The sequence below is a fragment of the Meleagris gallopavo genome, chromosome 3, assembly GCF_905368555.1.
Source record: "Meleagris gallopavo chromosome 3, MGAL_WU_HG_1.1, whole genome shotgun sequence".
NCBI classification, from domain to species: Eukaryota; Metazoa; Chordata; class Aves; order Galliformes; family Phasianidae; genus Meleagris; species Meleagris gallopavo.
The window spans coordinates 78,600,136-78,627,137 of NC_139406.1; the positions used below are offsets into that span (position 1 = coordinate 78,600,136).

At 35.1% G+C, this 27,002-nt stretch overlaps 1 protein-coding gene across 2 annotated transcripts in view; it reads right to left on the bottom strand.

The window, feature by feature from the left end:
• The window catches only part of CSMD3 (CUB and Sushi multiple domains 3), a 538,229-nt gene that overhangs the window by 352,294 nt on the left and 158,933 nt on the right, over positions 1 to 27,002 (bottom strand). For both annotated transcript variants that reach the window (XM_085221591.1, XM_085221590.1), the window contains exon 5: positions 22,735 to 22,942. In XM_085221591.1, the coding sequence (XP_085077717.1) occupies positions 22,735 to 22,942 (208 nt within the window). The remainder of the gene's footprint in view (positions 1 to 22,734; positions 22,943 to 27,002) is intronic.

A 27,002-nucleotide genomic window follows, 5' to 3' on the forward strand; every position in this document is an offset into this window, starting at 1 on the left:
TTAGCTAGATGGGTTTTTTGTTTGTTTTTGGTTTGTTTTGTTTTTTAGTTTTAGGGCATTATTCTAATCACAGTAGTTTTTCATATTGATTTGTTCATTTGGAAGGTCTGAGTTAGAGGTAATGATTTTCTCACTAGATAACTTGAATATCTAAAAGTGAATAAGCTTTTCATAAGAAATCTTTCTATCAAGTCAATAATGCAAGATATTTTTCCCACTAAAAAAAGAAAGCTAGGTCACGTGTTCAGTATGTCAACATACATATTTAAGTCCTTCCATTTATTTCTCAACAGAGCTCTCCTGTAGTTAACAATAAAATACTAGCCATTTTATGTTCAGATATTATGGATTGCTCTTCTACACTGAAAGAAAAAAAAAAAAAAAAAAAAAGCCCTACCATATAACAGGGTATAAGCTTATTCAGGCAATCCACCAGTGAGAGCATGAATGGATTCTATTTTATAATACCTTACTTTTACAGAGAAATTTTCATCTAGCATTTGAATTGGCTTTGCAAAGTACAATAATATCATTATCTGTATTGTTATCTCCATTTTACTGACAGAAACTCATACACAGTGCAAGAAAGCTCCTTCAATCATCTAGCAAAACAGCAGCTAAAAGAGAACTGTAAGAAAGTATCTTCACATTCAGAGTTTTGACTTTTACAACTTCAGTCAATATCTCTTGGTGGATATCTGCATAGTCTTGTGGAATTGTAAAAATCATAGAATCCTTAGAGTTGGAAGGGACCTCTGAAGGCCATCTAGCCCAGCTCCCCTGCAATGAACAAGGACAGCACAGCCACATCAGGTTGCCCAGGGCCTTATCCAGCCTCGCCTTGAAAGTCTCCAGATACAGGGCTTCACCCACAGCACTAGGTAACCTGTTCCAATGCCTCACCAACCTCACTGTAAAATATTTTTTTATTGTATCTAACCTAAATCTACCCTCTACTGAGCTTGAAGCCATTCCCCCTTGTTCTATCATCACAGACTGAAGAATGCCTTCTTTTCTGTAGCTCCCCTTTATATACTGAGGTATGAGCTTCCAGAAGGATCTGTTCCATGATCTTCCTCAGCACAGAGATGAGACTGACAGGTCGGTAATACCTGAAGTCATACTTTTTAAAAACAGTTATGATGTTATCTTTTTTCCAGTCACAAGGAACTTCACCTGATTGCCATGACTTTTCAGATATCATAGAGAGTGGCTCAAGGACTACATCAGCCAATTCCCTTAGGATTCTGGGATGCATCTCATTGGACCTATAGATGTGTGTGCGTTCAAGTTTCGCAGATGGTCACAAACATGATCTTTGCTTACAGTGGGATGGATGTTGCTTCCCTAAGTCCCTCCTACCAAACCAAATGGGAGGTCTGTGTGGCAAGTTCTTACCAGAGAAGACCAAGGCAAAATAGTTAAGTACGTCAGCATTCTCCCTGTCTAATGCTACCAGCTTTCTTGTGTCACTAGCTTGAGGGGGGTACACTCTCCTGGACTTTCCTTTTTTGTTTGAGGTACCTGTACTTCTTCACATCATTTGCCAAGTTTAATTCAAGCTGGGCCTTGGCTTTCCTGACTCCACTCCTACACATCCTAGAAGCTTCATTATACACTTTCCATGATACCTGTCCCTGTTTGCAATGCCTGTGCATTTTTTCTTTCACTTCAGTTGGGACCTGCTGGACCAGCAGGTCCCAGTTCAGACATGTTGATCTCTTGCCTTCCTTTCCTGACTCGCTGCATCTGGCGATGGAGAGATCTTACGCCCTGAGAAAAGCCTCGTTAAAGACCTGCCAGCTTACCCATTAGGATGTGTTACCCTCCATGAGGAGGGTAAATTGTTTACTAACTCCCTGAAGGGCTGGATTTTCTCTTTCCTAAAATTTAGCTCCCTAATTTTATTCTTTGTCTCATATCCCTCCAGAGCATGAACTCAAAGCATAGCATGGTCACTACAGTCCAGGCAGCCTCGAATCCCGATGATGCCAATCAGTTCATTTACATTGGTGAGCAGCAGTCCAGTACTGCATCCCACTGGTGGAGCCATCAATTACACAACTCAGGAAGTTATTCTCATTGCGTTCCAGGAGCCTCCTGGATTGCCTACAACTGATGGTGCTACTTTTCCAGCAGATGTCAGGGTGTTTTAAGTCCCCCAGCAGGATGAGTGCTTGTGACTGCAGTGCCTCCTGTAGTTGCAGGTAGAAAGCCACATCAACAGGCTCCGTCTGATCTCATGGCCAGTAGTAGACACCAATCAGAAGGCTCCCTTTTCTGCCTTAGTCTCTAACTGTTACCTGTAGGCTTTTGACTAGCTCATGACTGTAATTCAGAGATGGCTCCTGACATTCTATTCCTTTCCTAATGTAGACAGCAACACCCTCACAGTGCTCCATGCTGAAACACTGTTTCGTTTTCATATTACTATTAAGCATGTTATTCCAGATGTCCTATGAAAATGTATTTGTAGCAAAGTTAGATTAATAATAACTTTGACAAACATAAATATTCAAAATTAAGAGAGAAAATTAAATCAAAACAAAACACTGCAACACCCAAATTAAATATTTTTGTTCTATTCTACTTCGCTTTGTGTCAACATATTCTGATAAGAGATCAATTTCAAGAAAAGGCAAGAGAAAAGAAAATAAATTCTCAAATATGAATAGTTTCTACTGAAAAAATCTTGTTTCATATAAAACAAATTAAAGCTTTCATTAAATCTTTCTGTTAATAGTCTGCTTTATTAAAAGTGATACATTCAATGATGAATAATAGCTTTGAAAAAAAGTACAGGTACGAAAATTTGTGTTATCTTTTTTGTAGATTTCAGAAGTCACAATTGAAAATTTAGCTAGAGATTTTAGGTTGACTTGGAATCTATATTCTGAACCTTGAATGATGATCCTCATTATACAATGAACAGATGTCCATTTCTATGGGTATATTAATTTGGAAGCGTTTCGTTGAGTAAGCATTTGCTAAATTTGAAAGATGTTGATGATTTTTAAACCAATTCATCTGTATTTTCAAAGAGAGAACTTTTTTACTTCTACTACATAGGACTGACCAAAATATTAATCTTAGGGTAATATTTGTGTTTTACTCAACAATTGCTCTCAAAAAATTATACCAAACATTATGGTTCTTTTGTTTTTTGTTTGTTTTCTGTCCTATAGATTACAAATAAGACAGCAGATTTAAAACTTGAAAATTAAATGTGGAAAATGTTAACTAATGCTAAATATCAGGAGTTCTCATACCTACTAAAAGGCCTGGAAAGCAACTTTTCTATTCATCCTATATTCAACACTCAATATGCACTTAGCGTGCAAGTGATTTCCAGATAAGGAAGCCGTTCTGACTTCTTTACATTTCTACAAATTCTGCTGGGTTGGATCGTCACGTGACTTTTGTTATGAAAAAACGTGTTTGCATTCACAGGGTATAATCAATTTATTTTTGCATTCAGCCTTAAGGCACTTGTCTGGACTTACTTCTAGATTGTGAGTTGTTATATTTGAAGTCAATTATATTCATAATAAGAGAAGTAATTTAGGAGTGAAGAAAAATAAAAAAGTACCCCTTAAATATATAGCTAATAAGCTTGTGTATTTTACTTTGTGAGGAAGACTTTTGAAAGAAAAAAAAAATTGTGATACTGTTCCTTCCATTCTTTCACAGCCAAGCTATCTGAAAATTGTATGTGTTTTAAGATAACTTTCCAAATTTATGAAATTATGTTAGCACCTTCTTTCCCTCAATGATTAACATATGTGAGAAAATGCCTATCTGGTAACATTGGTTATGAAAGTGTCATTGAATTCTTGTTCTAGAGTGCTTTTAAATGATGGAAGTCCACATGCTGATCTTACTAATTTCAGCTAAAGAACAAACAGAATATAACTTTTTTCAACTTAAGAAATTTACACAGAGTCCTATATCCAAGGAATTTGGAGAGTGATGTTTAAAAAAAGGTGATGTTTAGAAAAGAATTTAAGAAAAAAAAATAAACAGTGCAATGAGTTAGCAAAGAAATATGTTGAATGGATAAGAAAGTAAATAGTGAGGGGATAAGGAAGTGCTTGTACAAATTCTTGCACCTCTATTTGGGATTCCTGCCCACACTCCTGCCCCACCGAATTTTCAGTCATTTCCACATGAGCCTGAAAACACAGTGCTCCAAGGAAAAATGGGCTCATACTTGTTGGTAATTGATGTAAGATCTAGCTATTCTGTATACTTCTCTGGTAGGCTGAAGCTAGTAATACTGTTCCAAGAAGAAAGTATGCAAAACATAGAGTCATGGAATCATAGAATATCCCAGTTTGGAAGAGACCCCTTTGAGTCTAACTCCTGACTTCACACAGGAACACTCAAAAATCAGACTATATTACTGTGAGCATTATCCAAATGTTTCTTGAACTCCAGCAAGCTCAGTACCTTGACCACTTCTCCAGTGTCCAACCATCCTCTTGATGAAAATCATTTTCCTGATAGCCAGCCTGAATATCCCCTTTCAGAGCTTCATGCTATTCCATCAGGTTATATCATTAGTCATCAGAGAGAGACTCCAGTCTCTCTATTCTGCCTCATGAGGTAGACATATGCTTCAATGAGGTCTCCCTTCAGTCTCCTCTTCTCTGAACAAACCAATCTCATATGTCTTAGCTACTCCTCATATGTCTTCCCCTTTAGAGCATTCACCATCTTTGTGGTCCTTCTTTGGACATTCTCTAATAGTTTTATACCCTCTTTGTACTATGACACCCCAAACTGCACACGGTATTCAAGATGAGGCTGCACCAAGGCAGTGTACAATTACTTCCCTAAACCAGCTAGCAATGCTGTGTTTGATGCACTCCAGTGTGCAGTTGGCCATACTGGGCATGTTGACTCATGTTCAACTTACCATTGACATAATCAGGAGCTCTGGTTACAGAACTTCTTGGTTTGTGATATATGCATATGTAGGCTTTTATTTTTAAAAATAAATACTGACAATTAAGAAATTAGAGCACTTCTTCAGGAAACTGAGCATAGCAGTTTAATCCTTGTTTCAAACAAAGTGATGGGGTTCCAAGAATGTCATCCTAGGTCATCAACCTTTGTCAAGTAAGAAAGAAAATAAAAAATATTCTAGTTTGTAAAAGACTATAGGAAGAGGACAAAGAGAGTCAACTTTCATTTTCCAATTCTCTTTCAAAATTACTTGATGAGGGATCTTTGCTGTCAAAAATACATAAATCTAAATCATGGTGGTTTATGCAGCCTTCAACAGAGAAATTCCAACTTTGAAATCCCACACTAAACATTGGTTTAAGTAGAGCATCTATCTTAGCTTATGTTATGGGTGAAAGATTATTCTTGTATCAATTAATTTTCCCTTTATTTATCATTTTGTTATCAAATAATTCCAGAATTGAATTAGTATTTGTGTCAATACATTCTACAGAAATGTTTTTGTTCTGATGAAACCCTTAATTAAAGCCAAATAAGCTTATATCACTTATTAGCTAATCAACAGTTTTGCCAGCTAGTTAGCCTGGTGCTTCTCTGCCTTTTATTTTTCTGGGAATGTTCCATCCAAATTATACTAAATCACTTCAGAGCAAGGACACTGTGACATATATTGTCAAACAGAAAACCAAAATACCCCTCCTTCCTCTTTTAACATCTATTTCTGTCTAAGCTGAGAACTTGAGATTTGAATCTTGTCAAAGATATCAAATAAATGTTACATGCAAATAGATAATTTCAGCTATCTTTGAATAGATAGCAGGAGAGGTCAACAGGATGGATAAGTGTCTATAAGTTGATCCTTTGTGAAAGTACGTTCAATATAAATATTCAAGTAACATGAAAGAAATATTTTCATAACTCTGGGTTTCCTAGAATTTTAAATACAAGTTATATTTGTGCAGTATCAACATTTTTAACACTTATATATCTGAAAAAGATTTAGCAAGTAGTTTCTGTGACTGAAGCTGTAGAACTTTTATATGAGTAGAGATTTTCACTGAAAATGAAAATGTACGAATGTATGAAGTATATGAATATCTCTGAAACTGAAAGTGTAGATGTAGGTGAGTATCAAGTGTGTTCTTGTGTATACATCCAGTATAGTCAAGTCATTCTCCAGATGGTTCATTAGTTTATCATCCAGTGAGAAAACAGACTGGTTTAGAAAGCAGACCAATCAAAATGGTAATTACAGGACTGTTTTATCAAAATATGCAGTTTCACTATTGAGTCGTTGAATAATTCAAATAAAAAACAGTAATAGTAACTATTCAGTCTTTAAGGAGAGAATACAAAGTAATTTCTCCCTAAAGCCAGTTTTCTCAAAGTTAAAATTGTGTCAGACATGTAAAGATGTCTGAAGCAAAAATGCCTAGAACAAAATGCTCTATTACCAAGTTCAGGGTATTACATTACCAAAGTCAGTAATAGTCTCTTCCTCAGGGCCAAACTTCTGTTAAACCATGTGTAATAGGAATAAGCATTTATTTAATAAGAATCAGGACACTGACAAGTTTAAATTTAAATACAGATATGACTGTTGTTTACACATCTCACAACTGAAGCCAAGTGAATGACAAATACCTATTTCAGATTTTTAGAACAGTAAATTACCACTTTTCAAGCTTAATCTGATGAGCTATTTAGAACTAAAGTAATATTTTAGGTCAAAAAAAAATCACAAAAATTATTTCTAATTTATAAAATATCAAAAAAGAAAAAATAAATAAGCTAGTTTTTGGAAGGAAGAAATGAAGAGTTTTATATGTTGTCACCTTGGGAGAAAAAAAAAAAAAATCTGAAAAATCCTTTAGCTATCTATTAATTAATTTTCTTCAGCTAGAGGGCTAAAAATAATTCAACCTAAGACTTCATCAAGATTATTACGATGTCTGGAAGACTTAAAAAAATGTAATTGTTCTAAAAATGTCAGCATTGAAATATATGAAAGCCATGTCATGCCTTTGCAGTGTTGGAAAGAGTTCAATTTCAAAGTAATGTTACTGTAATATAAAGGAAGTCTATGAGAAACCACCATACAATTATTAAGGATTGATGAAAATCCAACATTATTAATGAAATTTTGTAGTACTGCAGATATAAAACGTAGAAAAGTGCCAAGATCAAGAAATACTTTTTAACTTCAAAACTATATTGAAGCTTATAAACCCAAATGATAATATGACAAAGATTTTCCAATTAATCTGGCAGGGAAAAAAAAAAAAAAAAGTATTATGAAAGATAAGACTTCCAAACACCCATACTCTGATATATTAGTTTGTGATATGAGTAATGTGATGTTTTCAACAGAAGTAATAAACATAATTCTGTTGGATAACATTGCTGCCCTGACTGCCTGAACACTAGTGTATTAAGTTGCTGATTTTCATATAGATGTCAGGGACTCTAAAAGTGTCATTATTCACAGTGCTGTGGAAATCCTTCTTATGAAAAGTGACTTGGAGCTTCAACTCAAATTTTCCTAAACAGAACAAAGAATCTATATAAATATATATTAACTTCACTTGGGCTGCACATGTTAATGTGTGGTCTTTCTACCATACAAGATGGAGCAAGCTGCAGAGCTCCATAGTATAACTCAGGAGACCAAGCCAAGGTCAGAACAGCCAGGAGGATGCAGACAGAGGGGCCGTTGTGACACTGAGCAGATTCAGTCCCAGCTTGAGCAAGTTGTGAAAGTGAGGCGTACCTCAAAGAGACTCAGCTTGGTGGCCCAGAAATTGTGATAAGGTGGGCACCAAAAGCTACTACGAAATTTGTTTACCTGGATGTGCCAAGACAAAACTGTTGAATGTTGTTTCAGGAACCTCAAATCTCTAAGGGCCTTGGTTAGAGAACTGAGCACCCAGGATAGCTATAAGGACGAGTATAATCACCTGAGTGTTTTCCCTACGGATCTAAATATTTCTTTATTTTCACAGATACTCTAAATAAAACAGAATTGAATACAACTTGTATCTGACCAGTTAATTAATTAACTAACAATCAGACTGGAATCATTATCAGTGAGACGTTTACATAGTTTTCTTCTCCTGAATTGTTGCCAACATTTTATTATTTCATAATTGGCTATTCTCTCTACTGTCTCATTATTCCATCTAATGAACTACTATATTTGTAAACCTACTGCCCGAATACATGAAGGAAGCTTGTTCTGGAGTATTTCCTGTAAGCACTAGTAAGCTAATGAAACAAACAAAAAAAACTCCTCACATTCTGTCTGATACTTAGTGAGCCATAAATGCAATAGGTTTGTATAGCTTGTTACAGCCAGAATCTTGCTGAAGCAGAAGAAGTGAACACCCTTTACCTACAGGACCAAATTTCTTCTTAATCCAATTAATGTTTCGGTAGAGAAAAAAAAAATCTAAATACAAAAAAGTCTCACTAATAATAAGAGTGAATTTGTCTTCATAGTATCTATCCCTTTTTGCTCTTGTTATGCTTATCCTTTTAGCATTCCTTTTTGTCCCAAGATCAACATTTTAGTCTTCCCTAAGCAGTAGGGAAAGGGATGTTTACTGAGAGTCAATATCCTGAGGTCATGAGGTCATCCCTCAGGTTAATGATAAAACTACCCTTCCTCAACATTAGGAAGAATCATCTTTCTTAAACTGAGTCCTTTTTTTCTTTTGTTCTTCTTCCCCTCATTGTTTGCCACCCTTCCACAGTCTAATTAGCACAGCTGGCCAATGTTTGTTGCAAAACAGCTGCTTGTCAGACCTTCATGTGGTAGTTATAGGTGGTAACAGAATATAACATATTCTGTTAACAAGTAGGTTACTGTCAGAGCCTAAAGAAGCTAAAAACAGCTCAAGTCAAGATACCCCAGAAGAATTGTCACTGAATCACAGAATGCTTTGGATTAGAAAGGATCTTAAAGATCATCCATTTCGAAGTCCTTTCCTGTGGGTAGGTTGCTATCCAATGGATCAGGTTGTCTAGGGCACCATTCAATCTGGCTTTGAACATCTTCAGGGATGGATCATTCATAACTTCTTTGGGCAACTTGTTCCAGTGCTTCACCACCCTCTAAGTGAAAAAATTCCTCTTAACATCTAAACTAAATCTCCCCTCTTTTAGTTTGAAATGATTTCTCCTTGTCACTGTCAGACATGTAAAAACTCGATCTCCCTCCTCATTATAAGTTCTTTTTAAGTTCTGGGAGGCTGCAATGATATCTCCCCATAGTCTTCTTTTTCCCAGTCTCAGCAATCTCAGATCCCTCAGCGCATATTCACAGGAGAGGTATTTCAGTTCTCCGATTATCTTCATGACCCTCATCTGGACCTGCTCCAAAAGCTCCACAACTTTCTTATGCTAAGGGCCCCAAACCTGGATGAAATACTTAAAGTGGCACCACATAAGGGCAGAGTAGAGAACAGTGACCTCCCTCACCCTGCTGATAACTCCTCTTTTGATGCAGCCCAGGATATAGTTGGCCTTCCGGATTGCAAGTGCACACTGGTTGCTCTTTTCAAGCTTTTCATCCATCTTTACCCCCCAAGTCCTTCTCTGCAGTGTTGCTCTCAAGGAGTTCTTCTCCCAGTCTGTACTGTAGCTGGGATTGTCATGACCCAAGGACAACACCGTGGCATTTACATGGGGCTGCTTCTTCAGCCTGTCTAGGTCCCTTTGTATGGCATTAGTTACTTCTGTCATATGAAACTACACTTAGATATCATCTGCAAACTTGCTGAGGATGCACTTGATCTCATCATCTATGTAATTAAGAAAGTTGTTAACAAGCACTGATCCCAAGACAGACCCTTAGGTGACACCACTTGTCAGTGACCTTCACCACACAGACACAGTCCCCTCTGCAATAAATACAAAGCTTGTATCCTTTTACCAGCAATGAGCTAAAAGCCGTATTTACTGGGTTAACATTGATATGTCTTTTCCTAGATTTGCCCTAAAGAAACTGAAAGACGTTGGGAAATAGGAAGGAAAAGTATCTTTACCTAAAGCTATTTCTCATATATCTCATCTCCCTAATCCTTAGTACTTTATGTTGCCACAGTAGTTAAAATAAAAAGCACATACTGGCATGCAATATTCAAACTGTTAAAGACTTCTAATTATATTTTCTGTACAGAATAAAGGGAAAGTGGCATGCAACTCTGGATGGAGATAAGGTTTAAAATGTAAGTCAAATTACTCCCACTCTGTAGCAAAATTAAGGACCCCATGGGTCTTATTAGAAGAAGTACTTTTAGAGTTTGAAAGTTTTTCTAAGTATCTGCCACTTTCATTACTCATACTTAGACACTAAATCCAAATGTAAATCCAAATCTTAAAAGAGCTGTTCCCTAATATTAGACTAAAAACCCAAATGCTGTCATGTTAGTTATTTTATTTCATCTTTCATAAGAGTAAAGAAAAGTCAATACAACTCCTGAAATGCCTTTAAAGAACTCTTTAATACAAAGTAAGATGTTGAAATGTAAGCAGAGCCACTGAAACTAAAGGGGATAATTTTCCAAGAGTTCATTCTTTCCTATTTCCTGTTTGCTTCTTCTGAGAATGTATCAAGATAAATTCTGATATCTGTCAGAGAAGGCTAGTTTTATTGCAAAATTTAAACATACTTTCTGTCCAGAAACCCGTCTAGATTACTTGAAGAAACATTCACCTTAGCTAATTCATACCTCATTCTCATGGTATGTTTATTTTCACAGAATCACAAAATCACTGAATCATAGAGTTAGAAGGAATCTCTGGAGGTCACCTTGTTCAAACTCCCCTGTCAGAGCAGGTTATCTACTATTCAAGAAAGTGTCCAGGAAGGTTTTGAATATCTGCAAAGAAGAAGATACCACAACCTCTCTGGGCAGCTTGTTCCAGTGCTCTGTCAACCTCACAGTATAGAATTTCTTCCCAATGTTCAGATGGAACTTCCTGTGTTCCAGTTTGTATCCAATGACTTTTGTCCAGTCACTTGGTCTACATCAAAAAGAGCCTGGCCACATTCTCTTGAATCCAAGATTTCAGATATTTATGAGCACTGATAAGATCTCTCCCAGTCTCAGGTCTCTAGCACTCCTTATAAAGGAGATGCTCCAGGACCCTAATCATCTTTGGAGCCCTCCACTGTCATTCTTGAATTGAGGAGTCCAGATCTGGACACAGTACTCCAGATGTGGTCTCAACAGGACAGAGTAGAGGAGGAGGATAACCTCCCTCAACCTACTGGTTGCATTCTTTTTAATACTTCTTTTACTTCCTCTTGACCACAAGGACACACTGCTGGCTCATAGTCAATTTTTTCCATCTGATGCCCTTAATCTGTACTGATGCATGTGGTTATTCCTCCCCTGGTGCAGACATTTCACTTGTTCTCGTTGAACCTTATAAGGTTCCTCTTCACTCAACTCTCCAGCCTGTCCAGGTCTCACTGAATGGTAGCACAGCCTTCTGGCATGTCAGCCACTCCTTCCAGGTTTGTATCATCAGTAAACTTGCTGAGGGTGGATTCTATCCCTTCATCTAGATCATTGACAATATGGAACAACACTGGACCCAGTACCATCCCCTGGGAACACCCTAGCTACAGGCTTTTAACTAGGTGTTCCACTGATCACAACCCTCTGAGTTCTGTGAGTTAGTCCACCTCATCATCTGCTCATCTATCCTACACTTTATAAGCTTCATTACAAGAATGCAGTGGGAGACACTGTCAAAAGTTTTGCTGATGTCAAAGCACACAACATTCACTGCTCCTCCCTCATCTACTCAGCCAGTCATGACATAATAGAAGGCTATCAGATTGATCAAGAAAAAAGTAAGAGTAATAGTCACACTGAATAATCAGGCTTTTATTTAATTTGAATTACTTTTTTTTTTTTTTTTTTTTTTTAACAATAGCCCATTGTTGAAATCACAAATTTAATGATTCAAACTTTATTTACATGTACTGAATTTTTGTAGAAGAGGTTAGGAAAATGTACTGACTGTACTGTTCTGCTTCCTGGTTTTGGGGACTCAGTACACAAAATCACCATAATTAAATGGAAATGCAGTGTTCCAATGTATGTCTACAAAAGCCTAAAACACAGACTACAGTAATAAAAATCATTTTCAGAACATTTAGCAAAGCTTTAGTTCACTGTTAACAGAATTTTCAGTAGAAACAGAACATGTAGCTAGCCAGTTTAAATCTAGTAATAGGTTTGTGGATATTGCTGGCAGATTCATTTATAATTCAAAGCAACAATAATCATACTCTAAGGAGTATTAACTTTTGCTGCTGTCATAATCGTATCTCACTTATCTCCCACAGTATCCAAACTACTTTTACTTGCACAGTTGTCTCAGTAGTGTAATGTTTCTTTAATTACCTCTTTTTCAGGAATTTCTCCTTTATTATAATTATGTGGGGAAAAAAATAATAAAACCCAACTACAGTATAAGAAATACATTTGCATCTTAGGTTTGAATATCAAAATAGTCAAGTTATTGAGAGTTGGAAAGTTTTGTTAGAAAGTTGGTATCTTCATTTGAAGTGTTTTTTTATTTGAAAAACGTAATGTAAACTATCAAACAAACCAAGCCCTACAGCAACAGTCTGTCACCTTATCCTTCACTTAGGATGTACTGGACAGCATGTTCTTGCTCAGCAGTCAGGGCTGATGGCAGAAGTTTATCCTCTGGCATAAAATAGAATGGGGAAAAACAGCTGTGCTGTAATGCAATATATCCAGATGAAAGATGTGAGAACCTGTGTTATATGCTTCAAGGATGGGAGAGTATGTACTATGGGGTAGGTAGTTTTTCTGCTGATTCCAATATACTGGTCCAACTTCAAATGTCAGAGCTCAGAAAAGACTGAAGAGGAGATGTAAAGGCTCTACCAACTGTTTTACACAGAAATATACAAAAGGTTTACCTAGCCAAGAAAGAAGATTGGAAGTTGGTTTCTCCAATCAAAGGAACGGAGAAAAGATAAAGTAATGACTCCTGTTTTATTATGCTGGCCCACATCAGAGATGGATGCTGGTGGTATAGCAGTAGAGGTTGAAGCTTCCTGCCAATATTCCATTCAATTTCTTTGTCATGAGACAGATGGCAGCAGAAGAACAATGTGACAAAATGGCATCTGACATGGAAGTGCATATGAAGCAAAGGTGTAATTAAATTCCTCCATGCAGAACAAATTGCAGCCGTTGACATTCATCAATGCTTGCTGAACATTTATGGAGATCAAACAGTGTATTTTAATACAGTAAAGTGTGGGTGCTGTGTTTCAGCAGTGGCGACAGGGACAGTGTGTAACCTCTCCTGGTACAGATTTTTACAAACGCAGCATTCAGGCTCTTGTTCACCAGTGACAAAAATGCATAGTTAATGGTGGTAGCTATGTTTAAAATAGTGTACTGTAGCTGAGAATTTTCTCTATTAGTGTTGTTGTACTTTTTGTTGTAGTTTTCATTGAAATAATTAGGAGGTCTTATTTTAGAATTATCTATATATATCTTCATTAATGAGTTTAGCAGAGACATGAAAAGTTCAGTGAAAATCCTAATTTTCTGGAAATTGAAATCACATAAATCTTACCTCAAAATTATGATTCACATTTTAATGGTTATGGTTAAACTTTACATAAGTGCTACCAGGTGAAAAAATATATTTGTTGGAGCCTTAAATAATGACTTGGCAGCTTTAGGTAGTCTCATCACAAATTTTGGATGAGTATTTTTGTAAAATAAACAGAATTCCAAAGTTCAGTTCACAGAATTATTTACAGATACAAAATTTCAGTTCTTACCCGATATATCTCAGTTACGATAATTTATTTGCCTTGTATAGCTTGCAAAAATCTCCCACTGACAGGCCTTATATCATAATACTTTTTATAATAACTATCACGTCCTTGATTATATGAAAAAATGCATATAATTATGTGTTAGATCAGTAATACACTAATATTTTATTAAAATGAGTAATAACAGATCATTTACACATACTGTCAGAAAATATGACTACAGAGAATGAAACTCATCCCTATATACATCATTATAACTTCTAGTAATGTTATGGACAGAGATATAAACATAAAGTAGATCTTTATGTTTAACAGCCTTGAAAAATATTCCTGGTATGAATTTTATTTTGCTTCTCAGTCTATTTATTGTTTCACTATAATCACATGACAATGGCTTCCACAACTTTACTATGTATGCTGGTTAAAAATGCCACTTTTGCATTAGAATTGCTGCCCGATAGATCACTTAGAGTTTCTACTGATTCTAGAGTCAGAAAAGATAAACATTCTTTATTTATCTAAATTGTAATATTCTGTAATAATCTGTTTTAATCTTTTCCCTATTTCTTTATCATTTACAATTTTATCTTCTTAACAGAGGGTATGTTTTTATACATTAACACTGTTCATGAAGTATATCACAGGGAAATTGAATTTATCTTTCAGATCCTGAAATTTGTAGGCTTCACTTTGATGAATTTACTCTCATGGTTTCAAAATGAGGAAAATTTAGGCATTCCACTTAAAAACATCTAAGACCTTTTAACATTAAAAATAATTCCTGGGATAAAAGTATTTGAAGAAAATTATACAAGTATTTGAACTCACTTTCTTTCTTTCTTTCTTTTCTTTTTAAATTCCTTTTTTGTTGTTGTTGTTGTTGTTGTTGTTGTTGTTAGTTTACATTTTAAAGCTTTGGATTACTGCATTTTGGCATTTTTTCCCATCTGCATGACCTATTGCAGGCAGAAAAAAATAAACCTACAGTAAGCATATATGAATTACTTTTCTTTTTTTACCCCTTGTTATGTCACAACCAGAGAACTACAGATTGTGACCTCTTGGTTACCTGCACACTATGTAATTACTAAAAATTGCTCTGACACTTATGGTTTGCTTTAGTTACTGGTTAGTTTCACCAGTGATTTTGCACCCATTCCTAAAATGATCTTCACATGTAAAACAGATGCGTAATCATAAATAAATGAAGGAGCATCTGAAGATCTGAGTAGTTTATAGGCCCCATGTAAGCAATGCTTTACCTTGTTTTTAGGATTCATTCATGGAGGCACAGGATTTTATTCACTTATTTGAAATACTATACTTTTTACCATTGTCTTTTGAGACTTAAAAGATGGACTTATGAATGTAAACAGTTTACTCGATACAGAAAACACTAATGATTTTTGTCTGGGATCTACAGGCAAGAGTGATACGAGATTACCTTTGCAGGAATAACTTTTCTCCCAAGACATATTGCCTACTTTGCTGAATAAAGTAAACAAAGATCATGGCAGAGACTCAGAACAGACCTGAGGGTTCTGTGAATTTTATATGAATGACAAATAAAACAAACTTGAAAATTACATATTTTTATTTTGAATGGTTTTGGAGGTTTTTTTTTTTCCTTGCCTTGTTTTAAGTTTTATGTTACACTTTGTCTTATGTGTACTACCCCTTCACTTACTATACAAGTCATGAATCACAAAATAGGGCTTGTTCAACAATACTTGCAGGATCTGCCAGTTCAGTCACCCATATTTCAAGTCATGACAGCAACTATCAGTCTCCTCTGCTACGCCAGCAACTGCCATCCTGAGACAATAGTAAATGACTATGAAAAAAAACGTGCAGTATTCTGCTTGAGTAAGAACAGTGAAAGTGTTTTTTCTTGAATTATCAAGTAATTTTTCCATCTATATTTTTTTCTCCAGAAGCTACTGAGTCAAGGACTCCAGAATATTTTGGTTTTTATTATGGATTCTTCTTTTTAAGAATTAATTAGCAAAATTCCCCAGATCTGGACTATCATTTATCTGGTTTCTACACAGAGTTACAAATAGCAATACTTGTAGCACTCAGGGCTGCTTCATCCAAAGAGAGTTAAAGTGGGCCATGGAAGTGCAGACACAGTAGTCAGCAAATCCTTGCTCAAGAGGGATGGAAGAAAAACTAGAGTGTTCTCCTACTAGATAAGTTTTCTTGAGAATTTTTTTCACTTTGATTACTGTTAAGACTTTGGGAAATTGATTCAATCCTATCTCTGTTGAGTACAGTCTACTTAGACAGCCCGTCCAACAAGGAGTTGCTCATTTGAAAACTGTTGGATAGCTCACTGACTTCATATGAGGAAAACTTCACACATATTAATAAACACCATCATAATAATAATTTACTCTCTCCATAATCCACTCTTGATGATATTTGATATTTGACTTCAGGTGAAGTCTCTGGTCACAGGAAGTAAGATAATACAGCACCTATTTTTAAGAAAGGGTATAAAGGATGACTCATGGAACTACCAACCTGTCAGCCTCACCTCTGTGACAGGGAGAAGATACTCCTTGAAGCTATGATAAGGCATACAGAAGAGAGAGAGGTGATATGGAATAAACAGCATGTCTTCATCAAAGCCAGGTCCTACCTGACCAACCTTGTCATTTTTTTATCAGTGGTCTAGAGAAGATCCTCCAGTGTCACCTATCAGGACTTCAATAAGGCCTTTGACATGATCCATAGCCTCCTTCTCTCCAAATTGGAAAGATGTGGATTTGGTTGGTGGACTGTTTGACGGATAAGGAACTGGTTGTGAAATCGTACTGAGAGAGTGGTGGTCAAAGGCTCAGTGTCTGGATGGAGGTCAGTGACAAGTGTTCCCCCAGGGGTCAGTACTAGGACCAGTGCTCTTTAGCATCTCCATCAGTGACATAGACAGTGGGGCTGAGTACACCCTCAGCAAGTCTGTGTGGTATGGCTGACACACTCTAGGGATGGGATGCTATTTAGAGAGATCTAGACAAGCTTAAGCTGTGGGCCCAGTTGACCTTTGTGAGATTCAATAAATCCAACTGCAAAGACTTGCACCTGGATAATTGCCACTCCCACTATCAATACAAGATGGGGGATTTAAGGATGGAGGGCAGCCCTACTGAAAAGAACTTGGGGGTACTAGTGGATGACAAGATGAATATGAGCCAGCAGTGTGTCCTTACAGCTCAGAAAGCCGACCATATCCTGGGCTGCATCAAAGGAAGGGTGGTCAGCAGATTGAGGGATGTGATCCAGCCCCTCTAGTATGCAGTGGTGAAACTTCACTGCTAGTCAGCTCCTTACACAGTTCCTGATTGTAATCCACCAATTTGTGTTGATGAACTAATTGAGACACTTCATTTTGTTGTATGACAGCATGCCCATCCAGAACATGGTTTTTCTTTCATTTTGCCTCTACTTCTGCTGAAACACATCACCCATCACCTCCCTGTGTTAACATCCACCGTTTTGTCTCCATAAATTTTCAGCAAGTGTTGATGAATGTAATTGAGTGCAATTTTTTCCACATGGAGCCCAACTTGGGAACACGAAGAAAGACTATATTTTTTTGTATTCCTATTTCTTCTCATCCATATAATTCGGAAGGCAGTGTTAAGGTTTGAACTAGATGTTGTTTTTTTGTGTATCAGAACTAAGGGACAGAGTTTAAGAATACAGAATTTCATTCTTCACAGAACAGTATTAAAAACTAATGTAAAAGATAATGTTTTTTTTGGAAAAACAAAAAAAAATTATGTTGCAGTATTTTTTAGTTTTTATTTTTTACCTGTTGTTTTTTGGTAACTGGTTATTTTAAGGAAATTAATATAATCTACAAAATATGCAATATCAAACAATGAAATACCTAAATATATTTCAGAACAGAAATAAATTGCCTTGCTATTGTCATATTTTCATTTGGTATATTCCATTTTTCATTGGCTGTATCTATTTTTCTACACAAAATGACAATACTTTGGATAAACCAGATACAGAGTACTGGTTTAGACAGATCAATACTTCAATTTACTGTAAGAAATTCTAAGCCTACCTCACATTTTAGGAAAATTAAATCAGAAATGTTTTGAAGTTCTGAAAAATACACTGTTGGAATAATAAAACTGAGCTATTTTCTTTAGAAAGAACAATCGCATCTTATTTCAATTTTCTATTAAAGAACTATTTTGTATGAACATTCCAGTGGTGGATCAAATACTAAAGTAGTATGCAAAGATATTCTCATAAGCACAGCCTTATCCAGAATGAAAAGAAATGACAACAAATACATATTTTGTTTTTTGTCAAAGCAGACATATATTTGAGTCACTGCTACGCTCTCAAGCATCTCTGCAGTAATGTTCATCTCCATGTTAAGAAATAATTAAAGTTGCATAATTATGTGCTCTCTGGAAAAAAATAAAATAAAATAAAAAATAAAATAAAATAAAATAAAGGTGATCTTTATTCAGGTTACTGCAGTAATTCTCCGGATGAGAGCTCTAAGCTCATATTTTATGACGTCATTACTTTTTATTGGAAATAGAAATCTCTTTACAGAAAGACCATGAAAGAATGTATTGAATCACTCAAACTTAATCATAATTTTAAGTTCAATTAAGTCTAATATCTTTGCAGAATCTCCTTGTAATACCCAAACTCTCCAAGCATGTAGAAGGAGAAAATTCCTATTCGTTTTTCAACAGCAGATAAATTAAGTTGGTAAAAACTGAAGATACAGATTTGAGAGCTGGAAAGATCATGGAACAGATCCTTTTGGAAGCTATGCTAAGGCACAAGGAAGAGCAACTAGTGACCTTCTATGATGATGTAATTGCATTAGAGGACAAGGAAAGAGTCTGATGTCATCTATCTCAACTTCAGTAAGGCCTTTGAAGTGGTAGCTCGCAACATCCTTCTCTCTAAACTGAAAAGATATGGATTTTGATGGGTGGATTGTTCAATGGACAAAGAACTGGCTGCAGGATTGAGATGAGAGAGAGGTGGTCAATGGCTCATTGTCTGGGTGGAGATCAGTGATGAGTGATGTCCTCCGGGAGTCAGTGTTGGGACCAATCCTCTTTAATATTGGTGACATTGACAGTGAAGTCAAGTGCATCCTCAGCAAGTCTGTCAATAACACCAAGCTGTTAGGCACAGTCGACACACTAGAGGGACAGGATGCCATCCAGAGGGATCTAGACAGACTTGAGAAATGGACCCAGGTGAACTTCATGAGGTTCAACAAATCCAGACTCAAGATCTTGTAATTGAGCTGAGGCAACCCTCAGCACCAATACTAGCTAGGATATGAAAGGATTGAACACAGCCCTGCCAAAAAAGACCTGGGGTACTGGTGGATGGAAAGCTGGACATGAGTGAGAAATGTGCCCTCACAGCCCAGAAAGCCAACCATATCCTGGGCTGCATCCAAAGAAGCATGGTCAGCAGTTGAGAGAGGTGATCCTGCCCTGGTGAAGCCTCACCTGTAATATTGTGTACAGATATGGAGTCCTAAATATAAGAGATACATGGACCTGTTGGAGCATATCAGAGAAGAGCCGCAAAAATGATATACAGAATGGAATACCTTCCTACAAGGATAGTCTGAGAGTGCTGGGGCTATTCAGCCTGAAGAAGAGAAAGCTGTGAGGTGACCTGATAGTGGTCTTTCAGTATCTAAAGTAGAGCTATAGGAAAGAAGGGGACAAACTCTTTAGCAGAGTCTGTGGTGATAGAACAAGGGGAAATGACTTCAAATTTAGTGAAGGTAGATTTTTGTTAGATATAAGAAAAAAATATTTCAGTGAGTGTGGTGAACAATGGAACAAGTTACCTAGTGTTGTGGTCGATGCTCCATCCCTGGAGACTTTCAAGGCAAGGCTGAATAAGGCCCTGGGCAACTTAATGTAAATCTGGTGTCCCTGTTTATTACAGGGGAGTTGGACTAGATTACAGGTCTCTTCCAAGTCTAAGAAGTCTATGATTCTATGATTCTAAAGCCTTTTTGAGGACAATGTGAAATTTTCCATCCTCATCATCCTTCATGAAGACTTTGCTCTAAGCACATTATTACAGAATATTCTGGCAGTGAGGTTCTACCATGATGTCTATATAATTGAATCAGTTTTAACAGTTGTATTCAGAATTTGGGCTAGGTTACACACTGGGAACAAGGACAACTAAGTCAAAGTTAGAGTATTCCATTTTTTAAATGATTGAATAGGAAGTATTTCATTTAAATTTAACAATAACAGAATAAGAGATTGAAACATTTTAAGTATTTCAGACACCGTCATAAATAAACTCATATTTGTTCAGATAATCATTTAACTCCAAGATTCCATATGCTAGATAAATTATCCCATAATAAAATTGATACTTTTCTTCATCAGTGGCTGTCTAAAACTCTTAACTTTTCATTTAAGTAGAAAGCAATGTTTCATTATATCTCATTTGAGTTTCTGTTTTGTTGAGGGAAAAAAAGGGGAAAAAATAGTTATATGGAATAAATTATTTTCTCTCAGTTTCACTTGCAGCATGAAAAATGTCACTTTCCTTCAAATTATCAAATGTCAGAGTCAGCCATTGAAATCAGACAGAAAAAAATCCTGAAGAATATTTACATAATTTTTTCCCAATACTTAATGAAAATGATCTATCAAGATTTTCTTAAATACTTGGCATAATTGAAATGATATAACAACTGACAAAAAGATGACAATTATTACTTCCTGAAGAATTCCTAGTCATTTATTGTGGATAACCACTGACTATCTAGTTCATTTATTTTACTTAGAAACAGGAAGTAGGATTATTTCCTTATGCAATTAGATGTGCAGAAAGAGAATAAGAATTTTTATTTTTTTTTTAAATAGTCATGTAAAGCAACAAAATATCTAAGACATGATTCAGAAATAATACCAATCACAGATTAAATGATAAGGTAATTTTACGAGTCATGCACTGTTTGCTTTCCAAAATGAAAAATCAAGAGCCTTGTTTTAGTTTTAATACTATACTCTAGGCAGTCTTTAAAAAGGAGGATATGTTGAACTAAACATCCAGCTATATTTTAAGGGGATATAAAAGATGACCAGTGTAAATCTAATTTAGAAATTTTTGTTGATTAAGCTCTCCAAATCTATTTTTCCCAGTATATGGGGGGTATGTTTTTTCAAAACTAAATGTAAGTCTAATTTGGAGAATATAAATGATAGGAAAAAAAAGAAAAGCAACAAAGAAACACATGCTCTCTGCTCTCAATCTGCTCCTCTACATAACCAATTATTAAATTAAAATTTCATTTTTTATTTGTAAATAGATAATGGAACTTCCATTTATAAATACTCTTATTATATCATTTCAATATTTTCAAATCCTTTTTCAGAAAAAAGTAGATATTTGAAGTTCATGATTGAATATACAAAATATATTCAAGAAATATCAAATCTATATTTAGCTAATCAAGTGATTCATATTGTCTATATATTAGTTCACTAATAATTATTGTAATAAATTGTTTAAAATTTGTTTTAGTTGACAGCTTGTTGAAAAGATTTCAGTTTAGCCTTTTGAAAAGTCAATGGCAATTCAGTAATACTGTAGTACAGGTAATTAATTACGTAGGAGGCAATATGAATTAACTTTATGAAAGATGATTCAATAAAGCTGATATGCAGTGTACAGACTTCTACAATACACTGAGATTGTAAGGAATATAATTTATAAGCATTATCTGTAGAAATTTAGATTTGTCTTCAAAACAATATAATTGTTTAATCTGAGATATTTTCCTCTTATAAGATTTAAAATAATTTAGCTTATTGAATTTGTATTTTAATTTCTTCTTTCTAAATAAGAAAACAAAACTCTACTTACTTTAACAAGCCAATTGCCTGTTATGCAAATGCATCTATCTGTTATGCATAGCCCTCATACTGCTTTGTTATCCAATTAGCAATTTAAGAGTTATGGTTCTGTATATGTCCTCTTTGTGATCTGGTAGTATATCTGAACCAAAATAACAAACACAAGAATTTTTCATATTCATGTCTTCAAAACAGTATGATGCTGGTGCCTTAAAACTACCAGGCCAGAGAACCACAGAATTTATTGTATTTATTGTATCATTTCTTTTTTCCAGTGAACAGAGTCTGACCTTGAAAGAGAATTTTAATGTTTTATTTCATCAACTTGTTTCATACAATGCAGTTACAATGGGAATTGCAAAGAAGAATTGCAAAATCTGCCTGGCAAAAACATTGCTACTATTGCAAAGTTAACAAATAGAAATCCTCTCTGAAGGCAGTGTATCTGAAATTAACACAAAATGAAAACAAACAAATAACAAAAATGACAAAAATAAAAACCGAAAGAAGCAACAAATGCTACAACTATCCAGCATCTTGTGTCTCGCAGATCAGGATGAAAATGTCTAGATGATTGTAAGAATGGCCCTATATATAGACCCACATATATAGTGGGACTACACATGCAATTCTCTCCGCAGACACTCATCCTGAGAGGATTGTGACTAACAATTGTGATCAATGTGATTTTCTCAAGCTCTGTGCTGAAAAGACTCAATATCATTAAATTCCCTGAAGGTTTCACCAATTGAATAGTTAGACTCACAGAAATTGAGGTGAATGAGCCTTTAATCTTGATGAAAGTCTTTGAATATATTTTGGAATTATTTTATAGCTGCAATTAGAATCCCTATATGTATATTATATATCAATATATTCATAGTAACAACTGTCTTTTGCTTTGGTTGATTTTTCTTAACTTTCAGAATGCCTGATATATTGAGAAAAGCAAAAACCACAAGTCATCCTTTCACATATCCTTTTTTTTTTTTAATCAAATAAAAATTGCAGTTTCTGACTTACCATATTGCAGGTGGTTCAGAACCTTCTACTTCCAAATAATCATATTTTTCTTCCATTTGGAAATCTGTAAATATGAGTGAGATAGTATCCCCAGGCTCTGCCACAATTGTCCATGTGCAATCTGCATTATTATGATACTCATTAGGAAAATTGGGGCTTGAAATGATACCACTGGATCCTCTCATAGTTCCTCCACATGCATCCTCAGCTGTAAAAAAAAAAAAAAAAAAAAAAAAAAAAAAAAAGTCATTAAAAATAGCCCTTTTCTTGTAGAGAATAAAATTTTGCTTTTAGATGATCAGTTCATTTTTTCATTTTTTAACATTTAACTTGAAATGCTGTTGTAAAATGTTGTAAAAATATGTGAGGAAATTCTTCAGATTTCACTAATTCCAATATGATTTCAGTAGCATCATCACATACTTTTACAATCTACTTTCTATTACTTTGATTAGCAGAATTCCATTCATTTTACAATAGCATATAAAAATACAATGATTTCTGCTTTTGATTTAACTAAGAATGTTTTCATAAAGCAAACTGAGTTTAACATGCAGTCCGACACATGATATGCAGTAGTCACATTCTACTGAAAGAGACGACATTTTATGACATTTTATTTATTTTATGATTTTATGACATTTGTGTTGCTGATCAGCTTTAGTTTGCAAACTAAAGCATTTCATGGGTGATTTCCCAGATGTCATGCACACAATTTCATAAATCAAATGTGTACAGAGGCATTTCACTGGGAATTTTTTGTTTGTTTGTTCTTAAATAGATCACTTATTTCAAATATTGCCATGGGAAGAATTTTTTTTTTCACAATGAAGTTCCATCTATAGTTCAATATTATGCTGAATAAAGTAGGTAAATCTTATACATTTACAAAATCAGTTCTAGTATCAACAGAACAAATTCCGTGACAAAACAACTCATGCATAGTGATTCATAGATTTCATTCTTTTGTAAGGCAAGAGAAAATGACAGATATTGTGACTGTTGATCTTTTAGATTAATGGTATGATAGACCTAATGTTTCTAATATTGTTTTTGAGGATTTTATGTCAAGTCTTTCTATGAATTAATAAAACTGATCACAAATGTGGTACTAATAAACAACTTATATTGAAATTCTTTTTTTATTAGATGAAGATATCACATTTTTATCTCACTTATTCAATTTATTATCCAAACGTCTGAAGCACATCTGAAAATTAATTTTTGCTTCTTCTTAATTAGAGCATACAGCTTGAAATAAAATGCCAATATTACTGAAAAATTAATGGCAAGGTTATTATTTTTTTTTTTTTTTTCAAAATTACAGCATCAAAGAACAACAGCTTTAAAGAATTCTGACACACATAATGACTCAAATCTAAGGAGAAGAAAATACTTAATGACTGTAACAAGCGTCTTAATTACAATATACTTTGGAGTTTAAAATGCCAGGCTTTGTCTCTTAAAAGTTCTGCTAAGTTATTACATGAACACATGGACAACTTAAAGTAAATCTTACTAATTGCCAGTGCTTTTAGCATCCATTAAGTGCATCATAATTGAGGAATCTCATTAGAATACGCTCTCAGATAATTTACCGTGATAGGAATAGAGCACTATATAAAAGGTAATAATGAAGTTTTGGTTTTACACATTGAGGAGCGTTGGGAAAATCGTTTTTAATTATTACTTCCCTGAAGTAAAATTTCAATTAAAACAAGGAGTAAAATACACACTAAATGAAAGATCTTCACATTGATTGTAAATACTGATTCAATGGTTTTATCATTTGCTGATTTGAAAAATTTCTTTAATTTTTGTAGATAACTGATAAAACTTATGCAGTCTGGAAACACAAACAGCACTATGTAGTTTTTCAGCTCATGTAACAAGCTAAAAAAAGAAGATTAGGAGCATCAGATAAGCCTAGAGATTCTGGAATTTCTTCCTCTCAGACTGAATCACAGAATCACAAATGGCCCGGATTGGACCTCAAGGATCTAAAATCTCCAAACCCCCACCACAGGCAGGGCCACCAACCTCCACATTTAATGCTAGATCATGCTGCCAATGGTCACATTCAACCTGTCCTTGAACACCTCCAGGGATGGGGCATCCACAACCTCTCTGGACAGCCTGTTCCAGCACCTCACCACTCTCTCTTTAAAGAACTTCTCCCCAACACCCAAACTAAGTCTTCCCTCCTTCAACAGAAGCATTTTTGAAAAAAATGATATACTATAGAAGTCAGTATTTTTCCTTCTCACAAACTGATTATGGAGAAGCCTATAAATATAAAAACTGTTAATTAAAAATGTTGCTATATTATATCAATTCTCTAAATACAAACTATGTTTTAAAAAATAACCTGTGTCAATGAGCAAGTCTGCTATTTCTTAACTTAGAGATTTTTGCTAAAATGTAAGTTTTCCACAATCATCAAATGCCCCAGACAAAACATCACATATTTTGTTCTGATTCATGCAGCAAATTCATTATTGATAGAAGTCATACTAACTGCATTAAACGCTCTGCATACAATCAGAAGTACACCAGTTATCTTCTTAGTCTCAGTAATACAAGCATTAGCCCTATTATCCACAGAATTATTGTGCTGTGCTTCTAAACCGCTCCACCTAGAGTATTATTTGCTTGTGCATTTTGGTTTTGCTTCAGTCTTGTAGTCAGATTATCAAAGGTAAAAATTCATGTTTAGGAGAAGGTTAATTGATGTTAATTCCAATAGAAATGTTTGATGCCTTGGGTTATAAAGTCACTAGAAAAGAGAATAGGCCTTCAAGTAAGTCATTAAACAACAAATTCTACAGTTCTGCCATTGACTTCAGAGTACACAGAACAAGGACAAATAAAAGAAAACTAGTAATTGTTTCTACGCAGCCCTCTTGTAGCCTTGTATTTCTGTAGTATGCACTCTATATTTCTATCACGTTGAAGATTACAATTGCTAAGATATCAGCTTTGACACATGAAAAACAAAAGAATAACTGGTAAGAATGAAAATATGAAGACTAATAGTTGTCCATCTACATCACTGGGTGACATGCCAAACAGTGATAATGAAAAAGCAAGAAGGAGTGGAAAGACAATCTTGTGATTTCTGTATAGAAATCTGAGAATCTAAGTTTTTCTGCCTTACAACATCTTTTATTTCCTGTCAAACCACTGAGGTGTAAATCCTCAAAGACAGAGAAGTACCTAAAATTACAATCACTGCAATCAAAATGTAATACATAAACAGCAATTATGTATCTAAATGCCTTGAAAGAGTGGCATAGTAGCCTCCGACCTTTTAGTTTCCAGATCCCAAACATGCAGAATAATGTTCCACAGAATGGAGAAAATACATATAAGAGCTGCTATAAAAGTAATGCCTCCGTTTTTATTATGTTGACCCATGACAATAGAGGCGGATGTTGGTGATATGACAGCAGAGATTGAGCCTTCCCACCAAAGTTTCATTACATTTTGTTGCTATGCTACATATAGCAGCGTACGGACCATCTGACAAAATAGTGTCTGACATGGAAGTTTGTATCAAGCAAAGGTGGGAAATTAAATTCCTCCATGTGGAAAAAAAATCCACCCTGTCATATTCATCAACACTTGCTCAAGGTTTATGGAGACCAAATAGTAGATCTGAGCATAGTGAGGCAGTGGGGATGTGTTTCAGCAGTGGTGACATTAGTGTCATTTTTATGTGCATGATCTGAAGGCTCTTATTCATTGCGGGTGAAAATGCATAGCTAATGGTGGTGAGAATGTTGGAAAATATTATTTTGTATCCGACAATTTGCTCTATCAACTAATGTTATTATTTTTTCTGTATATGTTGAAGACTCCATGAAAATAAATAGAACACATTTTTTTTGGACCTATCTATATACTTGGGTAAGAAGACTTGATACAATCTGAAACTATGCAGTACCAAATACATAACAAACATAGATGACGTATAGAGAAAAAATCCACTTTTAAGATATCTGCTCTGTATTTTCTAAAAAGCAAATTGAATTTATTTTGCAACATATTTGAAAAATCTGTATAACCAACAAAATTGCAAGAAACAAAAAATTTGCACAGTGCCAAGATGTCATTTTTGCAAACATACTCTGATCTTAAACATATGCAGGAAGGGGAAGATTTTTCAAAGTGATAAGCAAGTGGGGACTTGGCTTAGAAAAGCTTTTCAAGGTATTAAGAATTCAAATAAGATCCATATTTGAATATTCATGAGGGCTCTTATCCAG